At 51.3% G+C, this 18,592-nt stretch overlaps 1 protein-coding gene across 1 annotated transcript in view; it reads right to left on the bottom strand.

Annotated features, from left to right (window-relative positions):
• Positions 1-18,592, bottom strand: part of EFCAB8 (EF-hand calcium binding domain 8) — a 108,231-nt gene that overhangs the window by 40,026 nt on the left and 49,613 nt on the right. The window contains exons 14-22 of the mRNA XM_054542133.1: positions 14,046-14,113; positions 13,681-13,832; positions 12,286-12,423; positions 10,766-10,876; positions 9,003-9,230; positions 7,848-7,918; positions 3,036-3,240; positions 1,966-2,178; positions 326-463 (exon numbers count right to left, since the gene is read on the bottom strand). Coding sequence (XP_054398108.1) covers positions 326-463; positions 1,966-2,178; positions 3,036-3,240; positions 7,848-7,918; positions 9,003-9,230; positions 10,766-10,876; positions 12,286-12,423; positions 13,681-13,832; positions 14,046-14,113 — 1,324 coding nt within the window. The remainder of the gene's footprint in view (positions 1-325; positions 464-1,965; positions 2,179-3,035; positions 3,241-7,847; positions 7,919-9,002; positions 9,231-10,765; positions 10,877-12,285; positions 12,424-13,680; positions 13,833-14,045; positions 14,114-18,592) is intronic.

Raw genomic sequence — 18,592 nt, 5'->3', positions numbered from 1 at the left:
AGAAGCACCTTTCGCCTCCCGCCATGATTGTGAGGTCTTCCCCAGCCATGTGGAACTATAAGTCCAGTTAAACCTCTTTTTCTTCCCAGTCTCGGGTATATCTTTATCAGCTGCATGAAAACGAATTAATACAGGAGCTCTCCCCAGACACCGCAGCCCTGACTCCAGTATCCTGAGCGTCTCCATCTTCTCCAAGATGCCTTCCGGGCACTGGGGAGAATCAGGCCGGGCCCCGAGCCCAGGCCCCCGAGCCCCATCCTGACCACCCAATCCTGACTGCCCACTCCCCAGCTCATATCCCTCTCTCTGGCTGATCACGGCCAACCTTCTCCACTGAGGCATTGGATTGAACCAACATATTCTTCTGCAATTCTCCTTTTCTGGTTTCATCCTCTTTGTAAATGGACTGTTTGCTGTGGATCTTGCTTGACTGCCTGGATGTGCCAGAAGCACTGGAAGGTTTCTGGAAAGAAAGATGGGCACCCAAGTCACCATGAGGGTGTTTCCCTTCCCCATGGGGGACCAGAGACCAGAGGAAGATGATAAAAGAGCGGCACTCCCGAGCCCCCGCAGTAGGTACACTGCCCTGGGAAAAGCAGCGCTCAGTGGATCCCGGAAACCTCCACTTTAAGTTCCCAGCAATTTTGCTAGAGCAAAATTGGGACAGAGACTTGAGTTTGCCTCTGGGGAAGACACTTCCTTTGTCCTGGAAGAGACCATCCAGGTTAAAAATGAGGATAAAGGTCGGTCGTGGTAGTTCACACCTGTAATTCCAGCACTTTGGGAGGCTGAGGCGGGCAGATAATTTCAGGCCAGAAGTCTGAGACCAGCCTGGCCAACATGGTGAAACCCCGTCTCCAGTAAAAATACAAAAAATTTAGCCAGGCATAGTTGTGCACACCCGTAATCCCAGCTACTAGGGAAGCTGAGACAGGAGAATTGCTTGAACCCGGGAGACAGAGGTTGCACTAAGCGAAGACCACGCCACTGCACTCCAGCCTGGGTGACAGAGTGAGACTCCATCTCAAAAAATAAAAATAAAAATAAGGATAGAGGGGCAAATATACCTATACACCCATTTCCCTAGAAGATTTGAAAGCAGTGGTGTAACCTCTGATAACTCAAAGATGGTATGAGTGTCTTATGGTCAAGTGTACATGTCTTACAGCAAAATTATATCCTAGCAGACCATGTTGGATCTAGGTCTAGACTGCCCTATGCCTAGCAATTATTGTGTGTTTGGGGACGGTGGTGTTTCTCACTCAAGCCTCAGCTCCCAGGAATGGAAATCAGACTTTGACTACGAGAACAATCTCACTGGTTCCTCCTGCCCCATACAAGAGATTATTGCACTGATTGTTGGAATACTGTACTCACTGCTGAAAGTTCAAAGGCAAGCCATCCCCTGCAAGTAGGGAAAGAGTAACTCCTCCTGTTCTTTCTCCCTACTCCCTGCAAAATAGAACTGTCGGCCATTCTTGGAAGGGCTAGTCCTGGGGCAGAGATCAGGCTCAGAGGAGGAGGAAAGTGGTTTGTCTGTGTCTGGGTCTCAGACTCTTGCAGCCTGGTCTCCTAGCAGGTGAGGCCTCCATGGCTCCCTCTGCACTTGGGCCAAGGTCAGGTGACTTGCACTTGAGGACTGAGAATGCAGCCCAGGATCTAACATCCAATTTTAGGTTTTCAGGGTTGTGTTCTCTTTGGGTCCTGCCTTTCAGCTTTCAGATTTTCAGGGCTGGTATTAGCCATGCCCTGGAAAGGGACCTAGCCCCAGCTCCAGGATAGATACATTGGGACTAAAACCAGAGAGTGCCCTGCCCAGGCCCACAATGCTCAAAACAAGTGAGTTGAGGGACCTAAAGGCACTTTGGAAAAAGTGCATCCCAATAAGAAAACACACACACAGATGGTGTGTGAATGCCGGCGGCTAGAGTGAGGGTAGCCTTCTGGTTGGGCTCTCGCTCCCACCTGCTGGGGCACAGGCCTGTCTGGCTTCTTGTCTCTCGGGCACTGCATCACTGGGGGAGCCGACACCAGGCTCCGCCTCAGGTTGGTATTGGCCACAGACTCAGGGCTGAGACTGGAGAGCTTCCTGGAGGTCTTGTATGCCCACTTCTCCCGCTCCACACAGGGTCTGCTGGGCCTGTGGCTCTCAGCCAGGCAGTTGTTCACATCTTGCACCTGTACCAAGGAGAAAGCAGCCCCTAAGGCATTGCAATGTCCTAGAGGTAAATTCAGGACTGCCCCAGATCAATGCCAACACCACAGGGCCCTCCAGCCCCCCAGGGCTTGCTTCCCAGAAACCTAGCCCCCCTTAAAGGCATCAGACCAGAGTTTCTAACCCCATTCCTGGCCAGCTGCAATGCCCTGAGTACCCATAGGCAGGACACTGCTCCCATGAGGAACTCAGTCTTCTCATCTGTAAAATGGACAGTGGTTTCCAAATATTTTTGAGGCTACCTTTAATCTCAACGGAAGCTCCAAAGCATAAAACAGATAAAAAGCTGAGCTATTCTGGGGGAAACCCCACCTACCAGAGCCCCCCTGCAGTAGCTTCCAAGCATCTCTCTCCAATACATTTGGAAAACCACTGGATGAGGTGGCCCCTGAGGTCCCTTCCTGCTTTGATCTGCTGAGATATGGGAATTTGGAGACTGTATGGGTTTCCTAAGTGCCTACTGGGGAGCCCAGAGTGGTAATGTGTAGTAGCAATGGGAAAGGAGTGAGTAATCTACTAAAGATGGCAGGACCAGCACTGCCAGCCTCTGAAGTCAGACTGCCTGGGTTTGGGTCTACTCCTTCTTGGCTGTGTGACCTTAGGCAAGGTGCTTAACCTCCGTGTGCCTCCATTTTCTCACCTGTCCAATGAGGATAATTACAGAAACTACCACCTACCTAACCAAGCTCCCCACCCCCTCCAGAACAAGTCACCATCATCCCTCCTGCTTCCCAGGGTGCTCCCCACCCTCCCTGCCCCACAGGATTCTGGTTCACAGCTGAGAGAAGGGTGGGAGGAGAGTGTGCTCCTGTTAACATACCCTCTTGGGCTGCAAGGGCAAGGGGCTCCTAGAGGCATTGAAGTTGAAGATGGGCTTGAGTGTGCCGGTATTCCAGAAGAGGATGTCCCCACTGTAGGAGGAGGTCCCAAGGAACTGGTTCTGGTACTTGGCCATGCTCAGGATGTCCTCCGTGTGGTAGGTCTGCCAGTGGTAGCACAAGAGTACCGGCTTGGTCTTGTGGAACCTGTGCACATGGCCAGAGGCAGGAGGGCTGAGAGCTCAGCCTGTAATGCTCCATCCATTGGGGAAGCACTGGAACCTTGAGGATTCTGGGAGCCAACTCAGCAGAGGATACTCTCAGGTGTTGGAGCTGGGCTGAAGCCATGTCCCATTGACCTCATTTACTAAGCGCTTACTACATACCTTCTACAAAGGCCCTGTCGTAGGAGCTTTACATAAACTAATCTTACAGATAATGAATGTGTAATACACCCCCAGTCAGATACCTAGGTAAGGATTAAGGTTTAAAGGGGGGGGACATTGTGGCCTTACAGAGGTCCCTAAAAAGAAAGGGACCTTGAACATAGTGTGCCTTCTGCCTGGAATGCTCATCCTACCCTAAAGACTTCACAGAGACCCTTCCTTCTCACGCTTCAGATTGCACTCCACCCACAACACCCTCACTGAGCCTTTCCTGACCACCGCCCCCAAGAAGAAATCAGGTTTCCACCCATTCAACCCCATAGAAACTCCTACTTTTTTTTCACAGCACTGAATATACTTTATAATTATAAATGGAAGTATTACAGCATTAGGAGATATGCCTAATGCTAAATGACGAGTTAATGGGTGCAGCACACCAGCCTGGCACATGTATACATATGTAACTAACCTGCACATTGTGCACACGTATCCTAAAACTTAAAGTATAATAATAATAAAATAAAATAAAATAAAAAGAAAGTATTAATATTTGATTAGTACCTGCCTTCTTGATACAGACTGAACATTCATATTCTCCAAAAATTTATGTTAAAACCTAATCCTCAATGTGAGAGTATTTGGAGGTGTGGCCTTTGGAAGGTTATTAGGACAGAAGGGCAAAACCCTCATAAATGGAATCAGTGCCTTTATAAAAGAGGTCCTAGGCTAGGCATGGTGGCTCATGCCTATAATCCCAGCACTTTGAGGGGCCAAGGAAGGAAAATCGTTTGAGGCCAGGAGTTCAAGACCAGCTTGGGCAACAGAACAAGACATCTCTACAAAAAAAAAATTTAAATTAGCCAGGCATAGTATCACACACTTGTAGTCCTAGCTATTCAGGAGGCTGAGGCAGGAGGATCACTTGAGCCCAGGAGTTCAAAGCTGCAGCGAACTGTAATTATGCCACTGCACTCCAGCCTAGGCAATAGAGCAGGATCCTGTCTCTTAAAAAACTAAAACAAAAATAAGAGGCCCAGAGAGATCCCTTGTCCTCTCTACCATGTAAGAAAATGGCCATCTATGAATCAGGAAGTGGCCTTCACCAGTCACTGAATTTGCCAGTGCTTTGATCTAAGAATTTCCTCCAGAACTATAAGAAATAATTTTCTGTTGCTATAAGCCACCTACTCTATGGTATTCTGTTATAACAGCCTGAGTGAACGAAGACAGAAATTGGTACCAGGAGTGGGGTGTTATTGTAACAAATACCTAAAAATGTGGGAAGTGGCTTTAGAACTAGGTAACAGCAGCTGGGCAGGGTGGCTCATGCCTGTAATCCCAGCACTTTGGGAACTGAGACAGGTGGATCACTTGAGGCCAGGGGTTCAAGACCAGCCTGGCCAACATGATGAAACCCTGTCTCTACTAAAAATACAAAAAATTAGCCAGGTGTGGTGGCACACACTTATAATCCCAGCTACCCGGGAAGCAGAAGCACGAGAATCACTTGAACCCGGGAGGCGGAGGTTGCAGTGAGCCAAGATTGCACCACTGCACCCCAGCCTGGGCCATAAAACAAGACTGTCTTAAAAAAAAAAAAAAAAAGTAGGTAATAGGTAGAGGATGGATGGTCCATGCTAGAAAAAGCCTGCATTGCTATGCATAGACCATTAAGGGTGATTCCAGTGAGGGCCTAGAAAGAAAAGAGGACAGATGCAGAGAAAGCCTCAATATTCTTAGAGAATACCTAAGTAATCCTAAACAGAATTTTGGTAGAAATATGGATGTTAAAGACCATTCTGGTGAAGTCTCTGGTGAAGAAATGAGAAACATGTTATTGGAAACTAGAGGAAAGGTCATACTTGTTACAAAATGGCAAAGAACTTGCTGAATTATATTTGTGTTCTAGTGTTTTGAGACAGGTAGATCTTGCAAGATAAGAAATATCACAGGTTCACAGCTAGAGATATTTGACTGAGGAAACTTCTATGTAACATATTGAAGGAGTTTCCTGGTTTCTCCTGACAACTTATAATAAAATGCAACAAGAGACAAATGGTTTAAAGACCAAACTGTTAATCAAAAAGGAAGCAGAATCCAGGAGCAGTGGTACATGCCTGTAACCCAGTACTTTGGGAGGCCAAGACAGGAGGATTGCTTGAAACCAAGAGTTTAAGACCAGCCTGGGCAACATAGCAAGATCCCATCTCTATTAAAAAATTTTTTTTCATTAGCAAGGCATGGTGGCATGTGCCTGTAGTCCTAGCTACTCTGGAGGCTGGAGTGGGAGGATCACTTGAGCCTAGGAGCTGAGGCTGCAGTGAGCTATAATCTCATGACTACAGTCCAGCCTGGGTGACAGAGTGAGATCCCATGTCTTAAAAAAAAAATGGAAGCAGAACTTAAAAGATTCATCCTGTCCATATAGAAAGGAATGAGAAAGGCTGCTCAGGAAAGAACATTGATATGGTTTGGCTCTGTGTCCCCACCCAAACCTCATCTTGAATTGTAATCCCCATATGTCGAGGGAGGGACCTGGTAGGAGGTGAGTGGATCATGGGGGCAGTTTCCCTCATGCTGTTCTCGTGATAGTGAGTGAGTTCTCACAAGATCTGATGGTTTACAAGTGGCAGTTTCCCTTGCACTCTCTCTCCTGCCACCATGTAAGATGTGCCTTGCTTCCCCTTCACCTTTAACTATGACTGTAAGTTTCCTGAGGCCCCCTCCTAGCCATGCAGAACTGTGAGTCAATTTAAACCCTTTTTCGTCATAAATTACCCAGTCTCAGGCATTCTTTATGGCAGTGTGAAAACAAACTAATACAATCATTAAAGACATAGCCAAGCACTGTTTGATGAGATTAGTATGGATCAGCCAACCCAACAGAAGCCAGTGCTGTTCTCCAAGACAATGAAAGAATGACCCTGAAGGCAATTCAGAGATCATTAGGACTGTCCCTCCCATCACCAGCCCAGAGTACAAGGGCTCTGGGGGCAGAATGGTTTCAAGGGAATGGCCACCAGTGCCCATGGGACCACAGCACACTCTACCATCATCGCTTAACTTCACAGGCTCCATTCTTCATGCTCCTTGACCACTGTAGGTGTGGCTCCTGTGGACCATGGTACAGCATGGACTGCACTCAGCAGAGCTGGGAGGACATGGCTGCCTCCACCACCTAGATTTCAAAGGACAGGGTCTCCCAGCAGAGCCACAGCCTTAGAATTGCAGCCCCACAGGGCCAGGGGGCTCATGCAGGGAAGTGCCACAGGGGCAGGGCCCAAGCATACAGCCACTATGGGGGCAAGGCTCTCCAAATCTGTAAGTGTAGGGCTTCCCAGAGTCTTAGGGTTCCAATCGCTTGCCGGGCAAAGCTGCAGGGGCAGAATTGCCACCCCAGCAGGACTGAAGGGCAGAGCAGCAAGCCAAAGAGGATTATCTTTGAGATTTAAGGTCTACTAGCATTTGCCCCGATGGATTTTTAACTTGCTCAGGACCTGTCCCTCCTTTCTTCTTTTGTATCTCTCCCTTGTATCTATCCTATGCCTGTCCCACCATTCTATTTTGGAAGTACATAACGTGTTAGTATCACAGGTTCACAGCTAGAGGGGAATTTGCTTCAGAATGAATTGTACCTTGAGACTCACCCATATTTTATTTAGGTGATATTTAGATGATATATTGGACTTAGACATTAAAGTTGATACTGGAACAAGTTAAGACTTTTGGGCTATTGGGATGAAATGAATATATTTTGCATGAGAGAAGGACATGAATTTTGGGAAGTCAGGGATGGAATGCCATAGACTGAATTTTGCTCCCAAAATTCCTATATTGAAACGTAATCCCCAAGGCGAGGATATTTGGAGGTGGGGCCTTGGGAGGCGATGAGGTCACGAAAACGGAGCCCTCATGAATGGGATTAGTGCCCTTATAAAGGGGGCCCCAGAGAGATTTCTTACCCCTTCCACCATGTAAGGGTACAGTAAGAAGACAGCTGTCTATGAATCAGGAAGTAGGCCCTCACCAGGCACCAAATCTGCTGGCACCTTGTCTGGAACTTCCCCCATCTCCAGAACTCTGATAAATAAATTTATGTTGTTTATAAGCAACTCAGTCTATGATATTCTGTTACAGCAGCCCGAATGGACTAAGACATTCCCCCATTGAACTAGATACTCCAGGAGGATAAAGACTCCAACATTCTTGTTTATACCCATCCCAGGCACCTAGCAAAAGGCCAAGAATATATTAGCCTCAATGAATAATGAATGAATGGATGGATGAGCAGATGAAGCAATAGTCATTTACCACCACTAACTTCCTGCATGGTGTTCCACCCACCAGGAAAGCCAGGAATGGAGGAACCTATCTGGAGAGAGAACACACAGCTACTGGAACCTACTCACCATACATGCTTTTACTCACAGGAAATGAGTGATTCTCTTACTCCATCCTGTCACATAGAACACTTTGTTCATATGGATAATCCCACTAATCTGTTGAAGATGAAAGAAAACAGAACTAGAAAACTTCTCAGAGAAAATGGCTCTGGGCCCTAAATGTCTTCCTAAAGGTGCCAAGCAAGAAGTCAAACCTCTCGATGATGAGAATCGCCTACAGTTGATACCATCATGTATTTGTCATCATGCTCTCACATCCTATTCCCTCATTTGATGGACTTAGGGGAGTGAGATAGGGTAGGCATCCATGTCCGTTTTAGAGAGGATGGCTGGGAAATGGGCAAGTGACCTGGCTAAGGTCAAGTCACTACTGAGTGATAGGATCTGGAGCAGTACTCAACCCTGGAGTCTTGACTAAGTACACTTTCTTTCTTCTTCTTTTTTTTTTTCTTTTTTTTGACAGAGTTTCACTCTTGCTGCCCAGGCTGGAGTGTGATGGCGCGATCTCGGTTCACTGCAGCCTCCGCCTCCCGGCCTGTCCTGCCTCAGCTTCCCGAGTAGCTGGGATTACAGGCAGCCACCACCACGCCTGACTAATTTTTTTGTATTTTTAGCAGAGATGGGAGTTTCACCGTATTAGCCAGGCTGGTCTCGAACTCCTGGCCTCAGGTGATCCCCCTGCCTCAACCTCCCAAAGTGCTGAGGTCACAGGCCTGAGACGCTGCCTGGCCAGCTAACTACACTTTCTGAGTTGGTTAAAGGACTACGTCACAGAAGTTAGGGTAGAACTGCTGGCTTTGCCCTATGCCACTCCTGTGGACTGGCCCTATAATACCGTCAGGCATTTCCCAAATAGGGGTGACCATGGGTGGCTGTGAATTAACTGATCCCACTGCTAGAAATGCAATCCAAAGCTCCAGTATGCGGAACGAGAAGTGCTAGCAAATTTAAAGAGCAACAGTAGCTAACCTTAGTGGAAACCTATTAGTCCAGGCACTGTTACCTATCTTCATTTCATGCATGAGGACACAGAGGCTCAGGGAGGTTTGACGCCAGGCCATCTGACTATGATGAACACCCTTTCAGAGAGGTACAAAAAATAGTGCACCCCAGGGTCACAGGAGCTGTGCTTTGCTTCCCAAGAGGCTGTCCCTGGCTGTAGTTGACAAGCAAGACTGACCTCCAGCTGTTCCGGACTGGGAAAGGTCAACAGGCATTTGCCAATGTTGTAGTTCCACATCTTCATTGTGCCATCCCGCAAACCTGTGAGCAGGCACCGCTCTGACTCATCCAGGGCCATGGCGGTCATCTCCATGTGCTGGCCGCCAGACACAGAGAACTCCATCGTCTTCCTGCCCGTCACGACCTCCCACACACTCACTGTGCCGCGCAGGCAGCCACTCACCACCTGTGGGGAGCACACAGCTGGGGGCTGCTGGAGAGGCCAGGGCCTCCACTCCCAAGGGTGGTCTCCAGCCTGCCTTGGCCCCTCCCCTCCATCCACTGAGAAAACAGACGTTCGGGGCCCCCTGCTACAGCATAAGCTGCTTTTGAAAACAGGACCTCCTCTGCCCTGTATCACAGGAAAGTGCAAACTGGAACGTGTGGTGAAGACCTGTTAACTCAGAAATGGCACTTATCAGGATCTAGCCAAAGAAAATAATCCCTATCTGGAAAAGACATTACTGAAACAATATTAATCATGACTACCCCGTCAAAAAAATAAGAAATAAACTAACTGCCCCCTAAGTAGGGAAATGTTGAGAATAAGGACGGCCATGCCACTCAATGAAACATTTTGCCACCATGGCCATTGTTATAATGCAAGAGTAGCAGGTAAGGCTGGGCACAGTGGCTCACGCCTGTAATCCCAAAACTTTGGGAGGCCGTGGAGTGTGGATCACTTGAGGTCAGAAGTTTGAGACCAGCCTGGCCAACATGCTGAAACCCTGTCTCTACTAAAAATACAAAAATTAGCCGGGGGTGGTGGTGCATGCCTGTAGTCCCAGCTACTCAGGAGGCTGAGGCAGGAGAATCGCTTGAACCCGGGAGGCAGAGACTGCAGTGAGCCAAGATCCCACCGCACTCCAGCCTGGGCGACAGAGCGAGACCCTGGCAAAAAAAAAAAAAAAAAAAGGAGCAGGTGAGGTGGTTTCAGACCAACCCTCCCTACTGAGAAGATCAAGAAAAGTTGATAATTTTTTAAAATTTTAAACAAACTTTTTGAAGGTACTGAAGAGCCCTGAGGCAGTGAGAGATGGTGGTGGCAGGAGCCAGGATGGGACAGAAGCCCAGAATGGTGAGCTCCAGCCTTGTGCAGCCCGAGGCCACTTCTGCAGCCGATGCAGCGCACCTGTCCAGAGCCTGGGCCAGACAAGAGGTCCCAGTGGGTGGGAGTGAGCAGAGGGCCTCAGGCAGCAGCCCCTCCTATCCTCACACCTCAGAAGCAACTCCTCATGCCCAGCTGCCCTGCCCAACCCAGAGACTCCACGCAGGACCAAGGTGCTGCCTGCTGCCTGGGCCTCCGTCCCTTCCTACAATGAACAAAGCCAAGTTATGGCTTCCCTGGAAAGAGATGCCTAAGAACAGCACCCACTCTGGGAACCTAGGAAAGCGCCCCACAACTAGCACTCCGTCTCACACTCCACGTAAAGAACGCCCGGTCCAGAGCTGACCCAAGGCGCTCAGCCAAGGGCATGAGGCTCAGAGGAGTTAGGCGATCCCATGGCTAACGGATGGAGCTCTGAGCTGATCCCACGCCAGCCCATCTGTAGAGCTGCTTTCTGTGTCCATCCCGCTGCCCCAGCACCACCATCAAGGCTGTAAGAGTTCCCAACGTGCCATGGGAGCTGACTACAGACCCAGGCACACAGGGAGGTCTGGTTCTGCCCCGTGTCACCTGGTGTTCCCACCAGCCTCAGAGGCGAGCCCTGGGCCACTCACCTGCTTGAAGATCTTGCTGTAGAGGACAGCACACAGGGGTGAGCAATGAGTGGTCCTCTTCTTTGCTTTGATAGGCCCCTGGGCCTCTAAGTACCCTTTTAGGATCCCGATCTGTAGGTGAGGAAAGAGGCAGAGAGCTCGTCTGTCAGAAGGGCTCTGCTCACATTGATGAGCCGCCGGGAAAAACTTCCAATAAATCACGACATCAAGACATCCTGACCACACGCAGGCCTGATTCCAGCAAGACTCCAGGTTCCTCAGCAGCCTGCAGATACCCCCACCCTACTCCATGGCCCCCGCTCCCTGGGACTGAGCCTTCCAAACCCTAGTGTTCCTAGAGCCCCAAATTCCAAGTCCAAGGTCCCTTTCACCTTATAACTTCTGAGAAGCTGAAGCCTCAATCAGGTGTTCCCTCCGGGAAGCCCTCCCCGCCTCCCCCTTGCCCCAGGCGAGGCTAAGGATTCCTCTGTGCTCCAAAAAGCACAACTCTACCGTAACACATAGCACTTTCTACCGAAATTATCTGTTTTTCTTCTACCCTGTAGGTTCCTAGAGAGATGGGACAGTGTCTTTGTCATACATTCTCTGTTCACAACTAAAGGCAGGGAGTTGATAAGGTTTGGTGATCTGAAATGAACTTCAAAGGCCTATTTAATTCAACAAATGCTGACCACCTGTCTGGCACTCAGCAAGGAGATAAAGGAACCCACGACCTTCCTTCTCAAGGAAACTGCTCTCTAGGGGAGAGCCAGCCAAGTGCATAAGGATGACACACATGTCACCGGCCAGGGTGGCCCAGCCCATGGAGTGTGGGAGGCCTTGGTGGAGCTCAAGCACGAGTGGCCCCCACATCTCTTTTCTGGGCTTCTGCTCCCATCTATGGGCTGTGGCTCAGCCTTGCAGCTCCCCAAGCCTCCATCTTATTGTGGGCCCCCTTACCCCCATCCTCCACAGGAAGCCCCTCGTGCTTGTCCCAATCTTTCCTGTCCTCCAGGGTCAGGACAGACCTCACAGGGGCTCCTGCTGAGTCCTGAGTCACAGATGGCCTTCCTATCTGTGACTCAGTTTCCCACAGGGTCTCTCCTGCAGAGACGCTGCTCGGACGTGACCCGTTTCCCAAAGTTCATTACTTAGCAGGAAAAACAGTCACATAATAGCGACAGGACAGAGTTATGAGGCTCATGACTGAGATAAGGAACGGGGCCAAGAAAACATGGAAGAAGGGCTCCTAACAAGCCTGAGGTTCAGGGTGGCTCCCAGAGGGAGAGGCTGAGGATGCCTGAGTGGGGACAGTGCAGACAACAGCAGCAGCTGCAGAGAGGGTGACAGGCTGGGGGCCTAGAAACAGGATTTCAGGAAATTCCAAGACACGGCCCCTCACAGGCCAGGCCACAGAGTCCAGCCGCTTCAGCAGTCCCAGGAGGAACAGGACGCAGCCACCCCTTGGGTGTCCCATGGGATTCAGACTCTGGCCCTCCACCTGCGGTCTCGACCCCACTCCCTCTTGGGACAGCACTCACTGAGTAGGTGCTGCAGATGAGGGTATTGTCCTTTTCGAAGAAGTAGGCACTGGTGATGGGGCAGTTTCCCAGAGCAAAAAACTTCCCACAGAAGGACTGGAGGCATATGTAGTCCAGCATGTCCCATACGCGAATATTCTGGGGGATGGGAAATAGGCAAGAGGCTGAGCATGGGTGCTCGGGGATGTAGCTGACTCCTGAAGCCTTGGGGGTGCCTCCGGCGAGCAAGGCCAGGGCACATCATCCATCCAAGCACTTCCAACACATATGCGTGGTGTTGGCACCATCACACCCAGCAGCAGAGAGGCTACTCTTGTGCTCAGATAACCCAGGTACACAGTGACTGACAGCCGGGCACAGCTCCACCCTGTTGGAGCAGCTGAATTCACTGGCTGGGCACAAAAGCCAAGCCAGGCAGCACATGCTGGCCCCAGGCCTTCCCTTGCTGCCACTCCAGCCTGGGACACAGTCCGATAGTGGCTACCAATATAGTTGCCACAGTGGCCTGCCTATCCCCAGAGGGGCCCCTCCCACTCCTCCCAGGTGAAGAAACTTTCCCTAGAGGGCCCCACAGAAGTCCCTCCAAGACCCTCACTTCTTGGAGGCATCCTCTGCCAATGGCCGACTGGGGACCTCAGCGAGCCCGTCCCTGTCCCCATGCCCCCAGACTCAGACCCTTCATCAGAGGTGATGATCCCAGCTCCCAGGGCTTCTGGGAAAATTCCAGACAGGAGGGTGTGTGGATATGTTGGAGAGGGTAGTCCAGGTAACCCTGAGGGCCCTGACAATTCTCCATCTCCAGAGTCCCAGAAAACATAACCTGTCCCCTAAAGGAGGGCCCCCAGCACTGTGGGCCCACAGCCCTGCAGACGGGGCAGTATCCGGAGCCTACAGGTGCAGAGGAGCGCAGTGGTGGGTCCCAAGTGGGAGCCCTGGCATGTGGGAAAGGCCAAGCCCGGCCCTCATGGCCAGGCAGCTGAGGAGGGGTCACTAGAGCAGCTGAGAGGTACAGATCGAGGGCAGGGGCAGCACAGCGGAATGGCTGCCATGCATTGCACAATTCCCCTGCGCCAGACACTGCACTGCTGTTTTGCTGCTGGTTCTCTAAACCACTCAACAGCCCATTCTATGGATGGGGAGACTGAGGACTGAGGCTCAGAAAAGGGAAGGACTTGCCAGGGTCACAAAGTTAGAAGCCAGGCTGGGCTACCTGGGAACCCAGCTCTGGGGACATGCTCAGAGGTCCATGGCCACCCTCGCCTTCCTCCCACCCGGGGCCCCTCCTGCTAGGCCTTTGGCCAGATGTGGGGCTGTGGGCAGGGAGGTCATGCCATTTCTCTGGCCAGTGTGTTTCCCTGAGGAACAGAAGGAGTCAGGCAGACTGTCGGGGCGGACCTTGTCCTTGGAGACACTGATGAGGATGCTGCTATTCCTGCTGTCCACGAGGATGTGCGTCACTGAGGTCTGGTGTCCCTTCATCAGCCACACGGGCCTCTTTGAGACAAAGGGGTTCCACAGGCGGATGAAGGCATCGTAGCCACCAGTCACTGTGGTCAAGATGTGGGTGTCAGTCCCAGGGGCCTCCACTGGGGACCTTCACCCACTGGTGAAGGTGGCGCCCAGAAGTGGGGACAAGAGCAGCAGGAGAGGAAGCCAGACAGAGGCCAGAAGCTGTGCAGCCCTCTCCTGAGCTCTGGTGGTCCCCCCATCCCCAGCAGTCCTCCCCCCAGCAGCTTCTGGGTGACATGAAGGTGACTTACCCAGGAAGTTCCTGTCTGGGCAGTAATCAAAGCAAAGAATCCCTTTCCTTAAATGCAGCACTGACAACCTACAATATCAAAGGAGTGAGGGCTGCAGGGCCGGGAGCAGTGGCCCCAAGGGAGCCTCTGAGACTGAGCCTGGGGTGGGAGGAGGCCTAGGGAGGAGTCACTACCTCTCCATCCTAGGAGAGGAACAGCCCCAGAGACCACCCAGGGTTCACCCTGCAGCCAAGTCAGGGCTCAGCACCACAGGCAAAGCAGCAGCCCAGTCCCAGCCCCAAACCAACAGCCCACAGTGCAGATGCCACCTTCCAGGTAGAGACAGCTCCCAGGCAGGAGCGACTCCTGACATTTGTAAAGCATTTGGCCTCATTCCAAGGACAAATTTGATTTGCACATCAACTGTACTGGGACAGGCATCTTCTCATCCATGATACAAATCAAGAAAAAAGCGGGGCTCCAAGGGAGGGACAGAAAGGAAGCTCCCGGGTGCCCCACCCTGGCTACGTGTGGTACCCATGTGGGGTGCTGTCTCCTGCATCATCTGGACATCTTATACAATACCCAAGAATAGAACTGCCCTGCACTAGGGATAGAGACACCAAAAGGAAAAGTCAAGGAGTTTCCCCAAGGTCACACAGGTTGCAAACGATGGGGGTTATGGGGTTTAGGACATGCTACCCCAAAATATGGCACCTTGGCATTTGAGACAACAGCAGAAGCAGCAGGAGGGCCATGCCTGCCTTCCCCTAGCCTTCTCCCTGAAGCAGGTCATAGAACAGTGATTCCATAGGTGCCCACTCTATACCTATACCTGGGGGAAAGGAATGTCTGGGTTTTTTTTGTTTTTTGTTTTTTTGTTTTTTTTTTTTTGAGATAGAGTCTCACTCTGTCGCCCAGACTGGAGTGCAGTGGTGCGATCTTGGCTCACTGCAACCTCCATCTCCCAGGTTCAAGTGATTCTCCTGCCTCAGCCTCCCGAGTATCTGGGATTACAGGTACACACCACCATGCCTGGCTAATTTTTGTATTTTTAGAAGAGATGGGCTTTCACCATGTTGGCCAGGCTGGTCTGGAACTCCTGACCTCAGGTGAGCCGCCCACCATGGTCTCCCAAAGTGCTGGGATTACAGGCATGAGCCACCAAACCTGGCCCCAATGTCCTTATTTCTGAAGACACAGGGACACAGAGGGGGATCTGGACAAACAGTTTACTGCCATCAGATGGTACTAGTCGAATCGTCCTGCATGACTGTCCATTCTTCATCAAACTTCACATGAAAATACACAGGCGTCCCTGCCTCTTTGGGTTTTTTTCTGAAGGCTCCCATGTCACATGAAACTTAAATGTGCATGCTTTTCTCTTGTTCATCTGCCTTTTCTTATCAGAGTCTCAGCCATAAACCTTACAATGGGTGAAGAAAAAATATTACTCCTCAAGCACAGGGGTCAGGATTCAGACCTAGGGTGGACATGGCAGGAGGTGGCAGGAAGCTCAGTAAGCAGCGATCCAGGAGAAGAGAGGCTCATTAGGGCCGGGTGAGGCTCAGAGGGCTGGAGAGGCCCAGACGGGAGTTCCAGGAAGGCCAGGGCCCTGCAGCCCTCACAGGCCTAAGAGCCACAGATGCTCTGTGCCTATGCCCATGCCTCTCATCCACAACATCCTGCCCCGCCAGCTCCTTCTACTAGACTCTTCAAAACCCCATTCTGGCCGGGCATAGTAGCTCACGCCTGTAATCCCAGCACTTTGGGAGGCCAAGGCGGCCGGATCACCTGAGGTCAGAAGTTCCAGACCAGCCTAGCCAACATCACCTCTACGAAAAATACAAAAATTAGCCAGGCATGGTGGTATGTGCCTGTAATCCCAGCTACTTGGGAGGCTGAGGCAGGAGAAACACCTGGACCTGGGAGGCGGAGGTTGCAGTGAGCCAAGATTGCACCACTGCACTCCAGCCTGGGCGACAGAGAAAGAGTCAGTACCCCCACCCCACCACCGCCTCAAAAAAAAAGAAAACTCCATTCAGGTGTGGTGGCTCACACCTGCAATCCTAGCACTTTGGCAGGCTGAGGCAGGAGGATCCCTTGAGGCCAGGAGTTCAAGACTAGCCTGGGCAACACAGCAAGATCCCATCTGTACAAAAACATTAAAAATTAGCTGGGCATGGTGGTGCACCTGCAGTCCCAAATACTTGCAAGGCTGAGGTGGGAGGATTGCTAGAACCCAGGAGGTTGAGGCTGCAGTGAGCTGTGATCATGCCACTGCACTCCAGCCTGGCGGACAGAGAAAGAACCTGTCCACGAAAAAAAAACAAAAAGACTCTATTTAGGACAGACACGGTGGCTCACGCCTGTAATCCCAGCACTTTGGCAGGTCAAGGCAGGAGGATCCCTTGAGGCCAGGAGTTCAAGACCAGCCTGGGCAACACAGCAAGATCCCATCTGTACAAAAAAATTAAAAATTAAAAATTAGCTAGGCGTGGTGGTGCACCTGCAGTCCCAGCTACTTAGGAAGCTAAGGCAGGAGGATTGCTTGAGCCCGGGAGTTTGAGGTTACATTGAGCTCCAGCCTGGGTAACAGAATGACACCCTGCCTCAGAAAAGAAACAAACAAAAAATCCATTCAAAGGCATCTGTAGTAGGGCCCCCGGCCCCCTGACACGGGATGCCTTCCACTGAAGTGACCCCTGACCCGGCTCCTCCACCACTCCCGGGGGGCCTAAGCCAGGTGTCTGGGCGTCAACCTGGACAATATCATGGCTCCCATTATCCAGCCTGGCCCCAAGTCCTCCTTGCCCACTTCCCTCCACTCCCATGGCTGCTGCTAGCCCAGGCCCCTGACTTTGCCGTATCAGCCTCCCAGCCAGTTCCTTCATCTACAGCCTTGCTCCCCTTTAAATCATCTGTCCAGAGCAATAAGGATTCCTCTAAAAATCAAAGCTTCAAAGAGAACAGATGGCAGTACACATATTTCATTTATTGCCAAACCAGATATTCCTCCCTCCACACGTATATGTGCTGCCGAAAAATGTTCTGGAAGAATGGTCACCAAAATGTTACTAGAAATTATTTCAGGCCGATTCATATATTCATCAACAAAGATTTCCTGGCTCCTACTCCTGCCAGGATTACCAGGGGCACAGACATGAGGCTTCTGCCATAGGGGGTTTTCCTTCTAGAGGGAAACAGCAGGAGGAAGTGGACACACGGAAGGGAGATGGACATTTACAAATCATGGTGAGTCCTGCAAGGGACGTAAGCACATGGCTTTGACGGAGGACAACAGAAGGAGGCTCACTTCTGCCGGCCTCTCTGAGGAGGGTCCAGGGCAGCAGAGACCTGAAGGGTGAGAAGGAGTCAGCCCCAGGGAGCCCAGGGGAGGGGTGAGGCTTCAGCCGGAGGGAGCAGCCTGTGCAAGGCTGGTGTGGTGGGTACCAGGTGGGCCAGGAAGAGAGGGCATGAGAGGACATGGTCGAGGCGGGCAGGGCCCAATCCACAGCCCTGGCCAGGAGCCGCTGAAGGCTCCATACAGGGCCCTGGTTGGATCATATTTGTTGATGGCTGTGGGTCAGGGAACGTGGCCTGAGGGGACACAGTGAGGCTGCTAAGAGGGCCAGGGCAAGCAGTTCAGGTGGGAGATGACGGTGGCTTCAACTAGGTGGTGGTGGCAGAAGTGAAGGAAGAGGGGACAGTCGGGGAGATGCTGGGGGTCAGTCCACACACTCAGCACTGGCTCCTGCTACCACACCCGCTCCATCAGATTTGCTCCTGACTCGAACCATCTGAGAACTCAGGTGAGGCTGGCTGCAGGGAAGCCAGACCCTCAGGCCCACACTGCCTTGGAGGCTGAGGCTGACTCCAGAGGCAGAGGTTGGGGTGCCAATGCCAGGCCCCACCCATGGAGGCTATGCCCTAAGATGGCATTGCCAAAACGGGAGACCAGCAAGTGGTCAATGGTGCCACCTGCCGGCCTGTACATTGCACTGCATGCAGACAAGAATGCATGGGGGTGTGCCACCACTCCCAGCTAATTTTTAAATTTTTTGTATAGGTGGAATCTTGCTGTGTTGCCCAGGCTGGTCTTGAACTCCTGGCCTCAAGGGATCCTCCTGCCTTGGCCTCCCTAAGTGCTAGGATTACAGGAGTGAGCCACCGTGTCTGACCTGAATGGAGTCTTTTGTTTTTTTTGAAGACAGGGTCTTGCTCTGTCACCCAGGCTGAAGGAAGGGAGCATGTGTCTCTGTGTTTGTGTGTGTAAATATATTCTCTACCCTACCCCAAAAATACATGTCCAATCCCTCCATCCCACAACACAGCCCAGCTCCAGGCCACCATCCTATGCAGCCTCAACTATTGCAATGGCCTCCTCACTGGTATCCTCACCGCCACCCCTGCCCATGGACACTCCACCTGCAACATATAAGTCAGACCACACCAGTTCTCTGCTCAAAACCATCCCAGAACTGTGCTTATATCTAGTTCCAAATATCGTAAGAAGATACTCTGAGGTACTTAGAGAAATATTAATGTGAACTAGCTACTAGGTGATA

This window comes from Pongo abelii, chromosome 21, assembly GCF_028885655.2.
Source record: "Pongo abelii isolate AG06213 chromosome 21, NHGRI_mPonAbe1-v2.0_pri, whole genome shotgun sequence".
Lineage (NCBI taxonomy): Eukaryota > Metazoa > Chordata > Mammalia > Primates > Hominidae > Pongo > Pongo abelii.
The sequence above is the reverse complement of the archived record's forward strand: the minus strand, read 5'-3'. Positions and strand labels throughout refer to the sequence as shown.